Genomic DNA, 14,862 nt, shown 5'->3' on the forward strand with positions numbered 1-14,862 from the left:
ACTTTTGAGTTACTTTTTCTTATCTGCCTGAGGGTTGATCTCTTTCAGAACTTGCAGGGTATTTTTTAATGTAGAAGCTTTGCATTTAACTACACACTGTATAATCTACACCTTCATTTACCTTTAAAAAAAATGAATTACATTTTTTTTATTAATGTTATTTCCTGAACTTCCTGACGCTATACATGCTGTATATACAGATTAATGGAAGTGTACAGCAATGTGTGTTTGCTACTTTTGTATTTTTGTCTCATTATTTCAGTAAAATCACTGTCCATTGAGACTATAATTCCCTTTCTACCATGCGTTTAGAATAATGAATATACTTCCATCACAAAAATGTAAGGCTTTGCCATGTTGGTTTTGATCTGTTCCCATGGGGACCACATTCTCTCAATGAGTGTGATTCAATGCGATTATACTAGTTTTATTCAGCAAACAATTTTTAAAAGCAAATTGATTAATCTAAAAAGTAACTCGAGTTACATTTTTTCAAAAGTAACTCAAATATTATTACTTATTTTTTTAAAGTAATGCGTATTAAATAATAATAGTAAAGAAAAATAGTGAAGTACTGAGCAATGAGCCCAATTATCATCATTTGCTAAACAAACTATAAACCTAAAATTATTTTAATTACAAATAGTACATTAAGAATGAAAACATAGCAGATGTAAGTTTAAACAACATACAAATATTTTCTCAATTAAAATAAATATTAAATCTCAGAAGTCGGACTTTAAAAAAAAAGGATGAGATCATAAAAGATGATTCATTTAAAAAACTATACAAAAGTATTATAAGTAATCCTAAAATAACACTAGAAAATGTTATATGTTTTCTTTATAACATAAAAAAAAGATTCATTTAGATATAAGATTAGTTTAATTTAAATTATTCTCCATTTTGTTTATAGTGCAAAGTTGAAGAAGGTGATTTTATGCATTGTATTTGGAATTGTATATATTGCAGGGTGTCCACGGGGTCTTAAAAAGTCTTCAATTCACTGAAATATTCTCTTGTAGGTCTTAAATAATGTTAAACAGGTCTTAATTTTTCTCTGTCCAAGTATCCAGTCGGGCCGACATCCATCCATTCACCAACAATCCAATATAATAAAACCTTTTTTTTTTTCTTTTTTTTTTTTTTACGTTTTTTAATTAGAAAGAGATGCAGTTTACAATAGTTGTATAAATTTTTTTACAGCAATAACTCCAAATAAATTCCTTAATCAGGGAAAGAAAACTAAAAACAATTGCACAGTTCCTCATGATCATAACAGAGCAACATAAGAATTTACATGATACATTATACTCAATCAATTTGGACCAAAAAGCCAACAAATGTATGTATTTTATTTATGTCATTGTCTCCATAATAAATATGCTTTTGAGTGATAATCTTGTCATTAAAAAATGAAATATTATGTTGATAAGAAAGTGTATACAACTAGATTTTTCTTGTTTTGACACATAAAAATACGTCGCTAAGAAATAATTACATTTGATTTTTTTTTTTGTTTTTGTGGCAAACGACCGGGCCATTAGAAATAATCATTCGTGTTTAGCCCTGTATATCTGTAAAATTGAATTCGTAAAGGATTTAAAAAGGTCTTAAATTTGATTTGATTAACCTGCAGAAACCCTGGCCTGTAATATATTAAAGTCTATTGGGTACAGATTTGTAGGAGATTAAGTCTTTATATTTATTACAAGATGTGACTTCGACTATCTTAATTTTTTGTTAGGTCTTGCAGATAATAATTTGAAGAGTGCAACAAACAAAAACTTGTTTAACTTTCTTACCTATGCTGCCCGTGAGAGTATATTTCTTAAATGAATATTTGATAAACCACCGACAGTATCAGAATGGCATGAAGTAATAATTATAATGATGTCATTGGAATATATTACCCACTTGTCAAGGGGAAAAATGTATAGACCATTTCAATGTGGTCATGTCATTGGCCCATGAACATTTCCTGCTTGTTATCAAACAATTTCATAACTGTAACTGTAAGAGGAAATTAAATCATAACTTAATGTTAAAACAGCCATCATAACTGTATTAAAATAAATTATTATTCTTTAATATAATTAAAAATAATTATTATAATATGATAATTATTATCTATTATTCTTTATTTATTAGGAAAATGTTGGGACCATTCTTTTTGTTTACATCCCTCAAAATGGTCTTTACTTTTTATCAGATTTAGACTCCTTTCCTGAATGTAGGTCCCAGGATTTCTGGTAGCTTTGTACAAAACCTTACATCACTATAAACCTTGGTTAATTTATGCATTCTTTTATTATTATTATTACTTTCTGTATTTTTTTTTATTTGTCTTCTTTCTGATCTTCAGTATGATGCTGTGATGTTGAGAAATTGGTTGTAATCTGTGGTTAATGTTCTGTTGTTTTGTTTTGTTAGAATAAAGGCAAAAAAGGGTATAAATACTTTTGTCTCTCCACTTTGAGTTAATAGTTAACAGTAGTTTAAGATATTTTAAAATTAGTTTAAGATATTTAACTTTTTATCCTAATAATATCTCACTGTTATTTCCACATTGTAAGGGGGAAAGGGTCTTTTTGCAGTATCATCAAATGTATGGTTCCTCAAAATACCTTAGACTAGAATAATTTGAGTTAAAAGAAAATAAAGTCCATTCTGATTCGAAGTACATCATTGTACTGTGATTCTGGAAGTTTTTAGTCTTTTCATCTTATTCTAGCAGACATTATTTGAATGTCTATTACCTAGATGGCACAGACTAAACTGACTTACTTTAGCAGCCAAGTGTGTCATATTTTCCCAGTGCTAAATTATCATTCACTCCTCCATTTCAAGCACAGTTTCACTTATAGCTCGAAAAAATGACCCACTTCTCTTTTAATATGATTTTCCAGTGAACTGTTATTTCCGATCTTTGGAGTCATTCATTATTTGCTTCATGAAATCTTTTGCATTTGGCCCTGTGTTGTAGTTGGCAAGGCCCTTGTGTATGGTGCCCAACATTCCAGGCATCCCCGGGCCCCCACTAGGGGGCAGCAGCAGCGGCTCGTCTTCACCCTCCGGTTACAACCCACACGCTGAGGCAAAGATGGTGAGGGCAAAACTCTTCTTAATAATTCAGTCAAGTAAAATATATTCTCTCCCATGCATAGCTTTGTTTTAGTATTTCTATGCTGAAGTCTTTATCCAGCACGTCACATGGGTGAAAGTTTTCACAACAAACAACAAAGCAGCTCTGTCATTAACACTCTGCATTTCAAGTACACTTGTTAAGCAGGCATATACAGAGAATACATATTTTCATAATAGGCTTGGTGGGTGGTTTGTTGACTAGTCGCTATATATAATTAGGGTGATTTAGAGTTTGCCACTTCAAAAAGACACATTGCTTGGGGGGACAAAAAAAAGAATATATTAATATCTAGATGGCCATCTTGATCTGTAGTAGCAAAATGCAGAAGTTGTTTTTATTTCCGTTCTGTCACATGGTTTCTCTCCTCAGTGCTTGAAGAGTTATGGTTCAGTTTTATGAAATGACATTTCTTGCTGTTCCACATGAAAGAGGAATAAAACTGAGTGTCGCGGCTGTAACTGCTGCCTTCTAATTGTGCCACTTTACCATGGTGTCTTTGTTGTTATTCTCAGAGGTTGAAAGCAGCATTATCTCAGCAGACTCAGGGTTGTCTTGGTGTGGCGATGGGCTCTAGTGCGATGGTGCCTCAGAGGGTGGAGCAAAGCCAGCTGCTGGTTCAGCATCCAGACGCTCCATCACCTGCTCAGCCACAGGTACAGCATAAAAATAAAAAATATAATTGTTTAGGTACAGATTTCTCTGTACTCATTTCAGTACTATAGAAAAAAACAAAACAATTTTTAGATGAAAAATATTAGATAAATTAAATACTGTAAATATTAATGCTATTATTAATTATAAGTGAATAAACAATACATTAAAACAGCCTGTACACTTAATCAATTAAATATTTCATTATAAAATATTATTGAAATAAACTTTTACATTTACATTAAGTCATTTAGCAGACGCTTTTATCCAAAGCGACTTACAAATGAGGACAAGGAAGCAATTTACACAACTATAAGAGCAGCAGTGAATAAGTGCTATAGGCAAGTTTCAGGTGTGTAAAGTCTAAGAAGCAAAGCATTAGTAATGTAAGTTTTATTTATTTATTTTTTTGAGAGAGAGTACAGTAGTGGTATAGCCAGAGAGGCAGTTAAGATTAGGAAGGAAAGTGGAGACTAAACAGTTGAGTTTTTAGTCGTTTCTTGAAGACAGCAAGTGACTCTGCTGTTCTGATGTTGTTAGGGAGTTCATTCCACCAACTGGGCAGATTGAATGTGAGAGTTCGGGAAAGTGATTTCTTTCCTCTTAGGGATGGAACCACGCTGCGACGTTCATTCACAGAACGCAAGTTTCTGGAGGGCACATATATCTGCAGAAGTGAGAGCAGATAAGAAGGAGCAAAGCCAGAGGTCGCTTTGTAAGCAAACATCAGAGCTTTGAATTTGATGCGAGCAGCAACTGGCAGCCAGTGCAAATGGGTGAGTAGCGAAGTGACGTGTGCTCTTTTGGGTTCATCAAAGACCACTCGTGCTGCTGCGTTCTGAAGCAGCTGAAGAGGTTTGATAGAATTAGCTGGAAGCCCGGCTAGTAGAGAGTTGCAGTAATCCAGTTTGGAGAGAACAAGAGCTTCAACAATGAGTTGAGCTGCATGTTCAGATAGGAAGGGTCGGACCTTTCTGATGTTGTAGAGTGCGAATCAGCAAGATCGAGCAGTTCTAGAAATGTGGTCAGAGAAGTTCAGTTGGTCATCAATCGTTACTCCAAGGCTTTTTACCATTTTGGATGCAGTAATGGTTGCCCCATCCATCTGGATTGAAAAGTTATGGTTTAGAGTCGGGTTGGCAGAAACTTCAGGCATTTCCCTTTTTTGCGAGGTTAAGCTGAAGATGATGATCTTTCATCCAGTGTGAAATGTCTGACAGGCAGGCTGAGATGCGAGCTGGAACCGAGGGATCATCAGGGTGAAAAGAGAGGTATAGCTGGGTATCATCAGCATAGCAGTGGTAGGAAAATCCATGTTTCTAGATGACTGGTCCTAAAGATGTCGTGTAGATAGAGAAGAGAAGTGGCCCAAGAACAGAGCCCTGAGGTACCCCAGTGTTTAGATGCTGTAGGTTGGACACCTCTCCCCTCCAAGACACCCTGAATGACCTGTCAGAGAGGTAAGATCTGAACTATTGAATAACAGTGCCTGCAACGCCCAGTGACTCAAGCGTAGATAGCAAGATCTGGTGGTTTACAGTGTCAAAAGCAGCTGATAAATCCAGCAAGATGAGGACAGATGATTTAGAGTCTGCTTTAGCCAGTCTGAGATCCTCCACGACCGAGAGCAGGGCGGTTTCAGTTGAGTGGCCTTTCTTAAAGCCAGATTGCTTGTTGTCATTTATTCATTCATTTTCCTTCGGAAAGTCCTTTTATTTATCATTCGCCACAGCGGAATGAACTGCCAACTTATCCAGCACATGTTTTACACATTGGATGCCCTTCCAGCTGCAACCCAGTACTGGGAAACACCTATACACTCTCACATACACACACATACACTACGGCCAATTTGATTTATTCAATTCACCTGTACTAGATGTCTTTGGACTGTGGGGGAAACTGGAGCACGCGGAGGAAACCCACACGAACACGGGGAGAACATGCAAACTCCACACAGAAATGCCAACTGGCCCAGCTGGTTCTCGAACCAGTGACCTTCTTGCTGTGAGGCGATCGTGCTACCCACTGCACCATTGTGTCGCCATAAACTTTGTTAAATAAATAAAAAAAAAAACAAAGCAACTCAATAAGCTGAAAGTATATAAAATATTGTAAAGTATTTGTAATTTAATAGAGTACACATATGTTGACTAAGAAAATTTATCCTTGTGCTGTTTTCTCTCTCCAAAAGTGCAAAATGTTGACAATATTGTTGTGACAAATGTATTTTATAATTTAAACTGGAGTTGCTTATGTCATTTATTCAACACTTTTTTCTGTTCTTTTTGCCTTCTTCAGTAGTTTGTTGTTTTATCTCTGTGTTTTTTTTACTTTGAACCAATAGATCATTGTCGACACCTTGTTGACAAAATAAAGTGTTCGTAAAAGGTCACACAAAACAGGCAGTATATGCACAGGATGTACACAGAGCTTTTATTGCATCCCCTGCTTTGATTATCACAATACCAAACATCACAATATCACATTCAGTCCTTCGTTTTAATACCATTTTCACTTCTGAAACTAAATAAAGCATTTTTTGAAATTATAAGTGCTATATACTTAAAGTGAGCTAAAGTTATAATCTAAAAATCTGTCTATATTGCACAGAGAATTTCTTACTTGGTATTTATACCCTGTTGGCTACCAAAATACAATGCAGAGCTCACACTGAACAAACTCCAGTGTCTTCTGACTTACTTAAACTACATTTCACATGCTCAACACAATTGTCTCTGAGTGGCTACAATGATCTACGCTGGAAAGACAATTTAAAGAAAAGATTTGATGCTCTTCACAGAGCTCTTGCACAATGGCTCTGTTCTAATGGCATTGCAAAAAGGCAGATATTTAAAATGTATTTGAATTTAAGCATCAGCATTTTGACAACATTACAGTATTTATATCATGTGTACCAGGGATTATCTTTCAATTTGCTGTCCCGGTAAACAGTAAAGCTTAGTGCTTACTCTTGCCTGCTGTGTTCAGGTGTCTCCCGCTCAGCCCACCGGGGGTCGCAGGCGGAGGACGGCTGACGATGACCCCGATGAGAGGAGGCAGCGCTTTCTGGAGCGCAACCGGGCAGCAGCTTCACGTTGCAGACAGAAACGCAAGATATGGGTGAACTCTCTGGAGAAAAAAGCTGAGGAGCTCACCTCCATGAACGTCTCGCTCTCGGTTAGTGTAAACTGAAATGTAAATGTGTTTGAAGTGATTCCTTTGTGTTACTTTAGGGTCGACCAGTTGTGCATTGCTTTAGGCAATACATGGAATAACCAGATTTCATTAATAAAAGATGCATGCAACCAGAGCACACTGCGGGGGACATTGTGTCCCAGAATGCATCGGGTTCTTCCATTATTTATATTTAAAGTGTCAGCATGTTGTTATAAAGTCATGTGACAAACAATTAGCATACTGAAGTCTGAAACATTTAAAGGGAAACTAAAATCAATTTTATAAGGGTCTTTAACACAGTTGTGTTGCAACAGTGTGTGAATATAGCCAGCTGCTAATGGTAAAAATGTATTAATTCTGTTTGTTATAATCAAACTTCATAAGAACATGTCTGTAGAAACACTTTGATTGACATTCGTACATGTAATCAAAGTCACACGATCACATGTCACACGATCTCGCCCTCATTAGCATAGACAGCCCTGAGTGAGAAGCAGCTGTCCGCCATTAGAGTTTTGGTGACACATAGGTGTTTATAGGCCTACCCCTTTTGAAAAGGGGGCTGGAAGCACAATCTCATTTGAATTGAAAGCGACAGTCACCAAAACGGCACAGTTTGGTTAAAAACCTAAAAGGCGAAGTTTCAGTGAGTTATAAACAATTTTTTGCAGATTATTTATTTCTGAAACATACACACTCTAGGGACATCAGAGACTTATATCTATTTTTACATCTCGCAACCCTTTAATGTTACTTAAAGCAAACTGCATACTATTTCAGTGTGAAATAATAATATATATTTGTTTATTACAAATTACTACATACATATTTCAAAACTACTTTTATTACTACTAATAATAATAGAGTAACACTTTAGTTTCAGTATCAATTCTTACCTTTAACTGGTGGCTTATTATCTGCCTATTATTATGATATCGACTGTTTATTTAGTACTTATAAAATATATATTCTGCATGATCTTATTCTACACCCCTAATCCTACCCAATACCTAAACATAACTACTACCGTAATAACTATTAATAAGCAACAGCTTAGGAGTATACTGAGGCAAATTCATAGTTAATGGTTTATTAAAGGTGCTGTATGTACGTTTTTGACTCTTCTTAAGCATAAAAATACCATAATATGTTTGCAAATATATAAGAAACATGCCAAGTAAACATACTTGTTTACCTGAAAAACAATGTTGAAGTCAGATATTCTGCTTTGAAAATGTGTGTTAGGTCCGGAACGGTGTCTTTGTTTTGGTTCATTTAATTTGCCCAATGCCACTTTAGCTAATTATTTTTCAGCGCCTGCCTTGGTGGAAAATTCATTCATTCATTCATTCATTCATTCAGAAAGGCTCTCAAAGCATACACTCATGACTGAAATGCAACCTCTGGTGGACAGTAGCAGACTCCGAAATGAGACGCAGATTCAGTTCCACATGAGGTTATTATTTGCAAATAATACAAATATCATAAACGTAAACATTAGGTGAGCAGGTTACATTGTAATCCCGTGTCCTAACAACACGCTTCTGAGAGATTTGCAGTGATAAGCAATTTGACTGTTTGCACTAGACGCAACACAACAAAAATTTAAATACAGCCATTTAGAAGCACAGAATATGAAGAGTTCAGTTGCAAAAACCTCTAAATGCCATCTGAAATTTCCCTCAAAAACAAACATTTATCTCATCCTCCTTTGTTTATGTTGAGATATTTCATTTTATGCTCTAATTAATACATTAATACATATCTAATTAATACATATTCAACCTCTTTACCATTATTAAATGTAGATGCTGAATCACTGATATGTGCTGGTTTTAAGTCACAATTTGAAGTTCAATTTCAAACAGTTTATTTTATTTTCAAGATCTGAGGTGCACTACTGTATCTGCTGCTGATTTTAGTAGTATGGCAATAAATGTCATGTAAAACGTCATTCAAACTCACATTATTAGCATTTAACACTGAATAAAGCACAAGAGGTGTACCTGAGGTGATCATTGTCAGTTTTCTGTTGTTCAGCTGCAAGAAATAGAAACCTTTTCTAATATATCAATTCGAGATCTTGGTTAGGACAAAAACTCCTTTTAATATGGAAAATATTTCCTCTATCGGGTGCCATTGCTTTTATTTAAAACACAGTTTAAATCCGCCTTTAGGCTCGATCATCAGACTAGCAACCTGCGCTTGCGTTTGTTTTGATCCAGGAATGTAATACCTAGTTCAACCACTGAGTGTCAAACTTATATACTGCACCTTTAGTAAACAGAATTGTAACTTAAAGTACTTTGTTATTATTTATAATAAAAGTTGATTATTAAAGTTATTTTTTATTGATAAGATATATAGATTGTATGGGTACAGTTTTTAGCTATCCTTTACAAATGTAGAATATTTATCAAAAGTTATTCTTCAAAACCTTTAGATTTTGAACTTGCGTATCATCGATTGTCTTTTTATTGTTTATAGACTGGTTATAACTGTTTGTAAATATGATCTGTTTGCAGTAAGATAGCCATTAAAGCTGATATGGCCTTTAATTCATTTGATTGGCCTTTAATTCATGTTTTTTTATTATTAATTACTATTTTTTTTAGTATAATATTATAACATTTTTATGAGTTTGAAAAGTTTTCATTATTTTTTAAAATAAATTTATTAGTGCTTTATTAATATTGCAGCTAGTTTATGTTCAAGTCTGATGTTCACACTGTTTTGTTTGTCCTATATTTGTGTGTGTTCAAGAACGAGGTGTCTCACCTACGAAACGAAGTTGCTCATCTGAAGCAGTTGCTGTTAGCCCATAAGGACTGTCCTGTCACCAACCTCCAGAAGAAAGCTGCCTATTTAGGTAAGTAGAGCTCACGTTTATGGTTCCTCCACTCGCCTCTACAGGATAAAACCACCATTTTTTGTTTCTTCAGGAGACGAGCACATGAAAGACACATCCGAACCTACGGGCTCCCCAGCGCCGGTCATCCAGCACAGCTCTCTGGCCCCCAGCCCCTCGTCTGTAGTGGGACCCAACGGCCTGAGCTCTCGTGCCGCGGCTGAAGCGGTGGCCATGTCGGTGCTGGCAGGAATGGGCAGCCAGCAGGGTGGCAGCGGCGGCCCGTCACACGTCATCATGGCCACACAATCTCACCCATCCAGCAGATGATGAGAGCCTGTCTGAGACTCTCCACATCCTGGGAGAGAGGAGAACACACTCCCTCTTGCGCCTAGAGCTCAGCTGCATTCTGGGAATGAAACTGGGACTACGTACACACACATACACACACAAACAAACAAAGATGGAAGGAGATAGTCGTTCACTATGCCATAGACTACGGGGGCTGGACTCCAATCCTGCTCTCTTTCGCATCCTCTGCTCCTTCCTTCAACTTCCTCCTGCTCCTCCACTGGCTGTAGGACTGCAAAGCACTTCCTGTCATTAAACCTATCCCCATAGACAGATGCACATACACACGCTGCAATAAAGACGTGCGCTCGGCGTATGTGAAATTCACACACATCCAGGGCGCGTCTCAAAGTTGTGATGATGCAATACTTTATATATTCTTATATATATGTATTAGTATGTGTGTGTGAGTGTGTTTGAGAGAAACATTGTTGCTTTAACGTTCTTACCTTGCTATTTTGGAGCAGGTTTTTTAGTTTTCAGGTGGCCATGTCCCTGATCTGACCCTCACTCATCTTACCTCATTTTTAACCAGTTCTATGCGTTTATTATCAGCGTGTGCTTCTCGTGTGGATGAATGGAAAAATAGCAGTTTGTGAAGGACTGATACACTAAGGCTGCCTTGTTAGCATGCAAACGTTTTGCTATATATAAACTGTGTTGTACTGGCACATTGCGTTCGGTTTGCGCTATGGAACCTCATTGTTGTTGTTTGTTTTGTCCTGTTATTCTTTTATTGTGTACGACAAACTCAGAAGCCCCATATAGGAGACCGTTTTCTGTTTTCTAGTCAGGACCCTTCCAAACAGGACCCTTTAGGGTGACACGGTGGCTCAGTGGTTAGCACTGTCGCCTCACAACAAGAAGGTCGCTGGTTTGAGTCCCGGCTGGGCCAGTTGGCATTTCTGTGTGGAGTCTGCATGTTCTCCTCGTTTTCACGTGGGTTTCCTCAGCATGCTCCTGTTTCCCCAACAGTCCAGTGACATGTGCTGTAGGTGAACTGAATTAACTAAATTAACTGTAGTGTATGTGTGAATGAGTCTATGGATGTTTCCCTGTACTGGGTTGTAGCTGGAAGGGCATCCGCTGTGTAAAACATATGCTGAAATAGTTGGCGGTTCATTCCGCTGTGGTGACCCCTGAAGAATGAAAGGAAAATGGATGAATGAATTAATTTTGACTGTCTCAATAATCACCTTTGACAAAAAGTCAAATTAATACAATATGAAATCAATATTATGATTAATATTTATTTATGAAGTCATTTATGAAACAAAAAGATGAATTCCGTGTCTGTACTCATAATTACAACTTGTCTGATAAAAAAAATTGCATAATTTTATCAAATTTTGATGAAAATGTATGTCTCGGGTTACTTCAGGTTTGTTATGAGTAAGTAGAATTAACCTTAAGTAACCTGAGACATAAAGCTATTCAAAACAATGAAATAAAAATGAAAGGATTTGATAAAAAATAAATAAATATGAAAGGATGTGATAAAAAAATAAATAAATACATAATTATAACAAAAACAACTTAAATTTAATGATAAAATCAGCTAATTAAATTCGTATAACCTTTCATTTAGGTTTTACTCTCATAACTATTTTTAAACAGCTTTTGTGTTCATAATTTCAGCTCAAATCATCAATTTGCCTTTTTAATCTTAATGTTATCATTCACATGATTGAATCTTCTCATTTGACATAAATTACATTTATCATTTCCCGCTCTGTTTCTGCTCGAAATCCAGTTCTATAGTGCCTCTCTACCCTCTCATTCACAATTTCATGACTGTTGAAATTGATATCATATTAGCTTTTACGCCTGGCGTTTTTCGCGTTGGTGTGCACGATCACATCGGCGACGTTTATTTAGTCACGGGGCGATAAACGTCGACGGAAAACCCGAGCAAAAACCGTCCCGGTGTGCACGGGCCTTAACACTAGTTGTTTCTCTGCTCCACTTGTAAACACACAAACCTTGATTAGAAAAACAAGTACAAGAGACAAAGAATCTGCCTTACAAATCACACGAGTGCCTCTTTATAGGGTTAACCTCACTCCATGACTGCTCAGCTCACCACAGCCATCAGCCATAGATTTTAAATCATATACCATGGTAATGAATGAAAAAAATCCTTTATTAGTAGAGAGCGCTGCCCTTAATTTGAACCATATTCTACACTGCCACCTGGAGGTAAAAGAGTGCTATTACAGGCTGCAGGGAACAAAGAGTGTCCACTTCTACTATGTTAATGGTTTTACCTATACTAAAACGATTATTCAAACACAAATTCAGACACTTTGATAAATGAGGCAGCATATTAACAAGGGACTATGATGTACTGTCGTCGCTCAATGTGTGTAACTTGAATTTTCTTGCATTTTTTCTGTCATTATTTGCGGTGCGTAATGCATTAACACACGATATCAGTCCGAAATGTATATAGGCCTGTGGGAATGCACTAAAATCATGCTGGGTTCATTTTTTTCTGTTTTAAACTAAACTTATCGAAGTTACCACTTGTCCAATATCACACAAACGACTCCTGGCTTTTCTGTTTCATTGTGTGCTGTCATTCAGCAGAGGCAACTTAGAGGATTGTTGAGCTAAAATTGAGCAGAATGGATTTTTTTTTTAGCTTCACTGGCACTTTTTGTAAGATTTCTGTTCGTTTATTTTTATTTTATGCTGCCAGGATTATAGAAATATCATTATAATACATCATTTTTTGTGTGTGTGTGAGTGTTGTAAGACAGAAATGTAGAAATGATCCTGTAGATGTTTTGTTTTTCTAAAACTTTGTACTCAAATATTTGTAGTTATTTTTTATTTGTAAAGATTATTAAGGATGCCTGCTTCCCCTCTCTCACTGATAATCACTTTAAAGTTGTCCCAGATTTCTGTCTTGATGGACTTAATGATCCATAATTCCATCGTAATGCACAATTAATTTATTATGGAGTTGCTTCACACAAGTTAAATTGAATGCAGTTTCCCTGAGAATGTCAGACTGAACAAAGCAAAAGTCCTTTAGAATAATATGAAATTATAGGCTAAAGAGAGAGAGAGAGAGAGATTGGGGGAAGGAAAGTTGTTGTAAGTGTATGTCGTTTATGGGAAACAACCTCACTCCAAGTTGGACTGATAGTTTTTTTGTTGTTGTTGTTGAATGGTTCTTGTAATGTACATATGTGTACCATATATATTTACTATTTTTCATGCATGTTGAAGTGAAATACTCTGAACACAGTGCTGCAGTTTTGATTAAACAAAAAGACTAAACTGAATGTTTCTACTCTTATTATGGGCATTATGTATTATGCATGAGTAATTATTTTATTTACATTTCATCTATATTTATTACCAAGTACACTACTTGACAAAAGTATTGTTGTCAATTGAAGTTGATCATTTGGAAAAGAGGCAGAAGGCGATAAATCATCTGTTGAACTGTTACTTGCATCACAAGTACTGCAGAAGACCTATTGGAACCCGCATAGACCCAAGATGCTCACAGAAATCAGTCAAGTTTGGTGAAGGAAAAATCATGGTTTGGAGTTACAATCAGTATGGGAGCATGCAAGAGATCTGCAGAGTGGATGGCAACATCAACAGCCTGAGGTATCAAGGCATTTGTGCTGCCCATTACATTACAAACCACTGGAGAGGGCCTGAAAGCAAAAAAGGTCAAGGTGCTCCAGGATTGGCCAGCCGAGTCACCAGGTATGAACATTATTGAGCATGCCTGTGGTAAGATAGAGGAGGCATTGAAGATAAATCTAAGGAATCTTGATGAACTCTGGGAGTCCTGCAAGAAGGCTTTCTTTGTCATTCCAGATGACCTTATTAATGTTATTTGAGTCATTGCAGAGATGTATGGATGCAGCCGTCCAAGCTAATGGGAGTCATGCACAATATTAATTCTTTTTCCACTGCACCATGACTTTATATTCTATACTGTACATTATTTCTGTTAAGGGACAAAACTTTTGTTTCAGCAAAGTCAGACCTTACTGTCCTAATGAAATAATAAAAAATCAAGGCATGATCATATTTTATTATGGTAGAATGTGTAATCTAGAGGCCTTTGTCTTTCATATAAGCCACTTCTGATACCAAATGATCAACTAGAAGTCAAGTTATTATTTGTTGTTCCTACAATTTAGACAAGACTTTTGTCAGGTAGTGTATATGCATGACCGTGATTATTAATCAACAATAATATGAGCTATATTAATAAAATGTACATAAAATGTCATTTCAGTATACATAATATTTAACAAAATGCACATAAAATTCTGGGAACAATATACATATAATAGTATTTATGTAATTTTATGAAATGTCAAATTTAACATTTAAATTAATAAACATAAATGTATCAACAAAACTATTCATACAAACTATTAAACAGAAACAAATAATCTTGTTTCTTATTCTCCCAAGACGGTAAAGGCCAATTCAATCCATAATACTAGTAAACAAAACTAGTAAACTACTAAATGATTATTTTTTTTTTGTTTTTCAAGAGCAAAATGAAAAACTTAAACAATCAAACCTTAAAAACAAAAAACAAAACAATGAAACCCTTTAAAAATAATAAGACTGACGAAAATAAACAACAGAATGACAAAAATTAACATTAACACGAAAATATAAAAATAAAATTGAACTCAAA

At 35.8% G+C, this 14,862-nt stretch overlaps 1 protein-coding gene across 2 annotated transcripts in view; it reads left to right on the forward strand.

Moving 5' to 3' along the window:
- atf7a (activating transcription factor 7a) overlaps nucleotides 1-13,466 on the forward strand; it is a 46,933-nt gene extending 33,467 nt beyond the window's left edge. For both annotated transcript variants that reach the window (XM_056448990.1, XM_056448991.1), the window contains 5 exons: nucleotides 2,987-3,106; nucleotides 3,661-3,801; nucleotides 6,791-6,979; nucleotides 9,743-9,848; nucleotides 9,922-13,466. In XM_056448990.1, coding sequence (XP_056304965.1) covers nucleotides 2,987-3,106; nucleotides 3,661-3,801; nucleotides 6,791-6,979; nucleotides 9,743-9,848; nucleotides 9,922-10,157 — 792 coding nt within the window. In that variant the 3' untranslated portion in view covers nucleotides 10,158-13,466. The remainder of the gene's footprint in view (nucleotides 1-2,986; nucleotides 3,107-3,660; nucleotides 3,802-6,790; nucleotides 6,980-9,742; nucleotides 9,849-9,921) is intronic.
- Nucleotides 13,467-14,862: the final 1,396 nt, after the last annotated feature.

The sequence above is a fragment of the Danio aesculapii genome, chromosome 23 (assembly GCF_903798145.1).
Source record: "Danio aesculapii chromosome 23, fDanAes4.1, whole genome shotgun sequence".
In the NCBI taxonomy this organism is placed as follows: domain Eukaryota; kingdom Metazoa; phylum Chordata; class Actinopteri; order Cypriniformes; family Danionidae; genus Danio; species Danio aesculapii.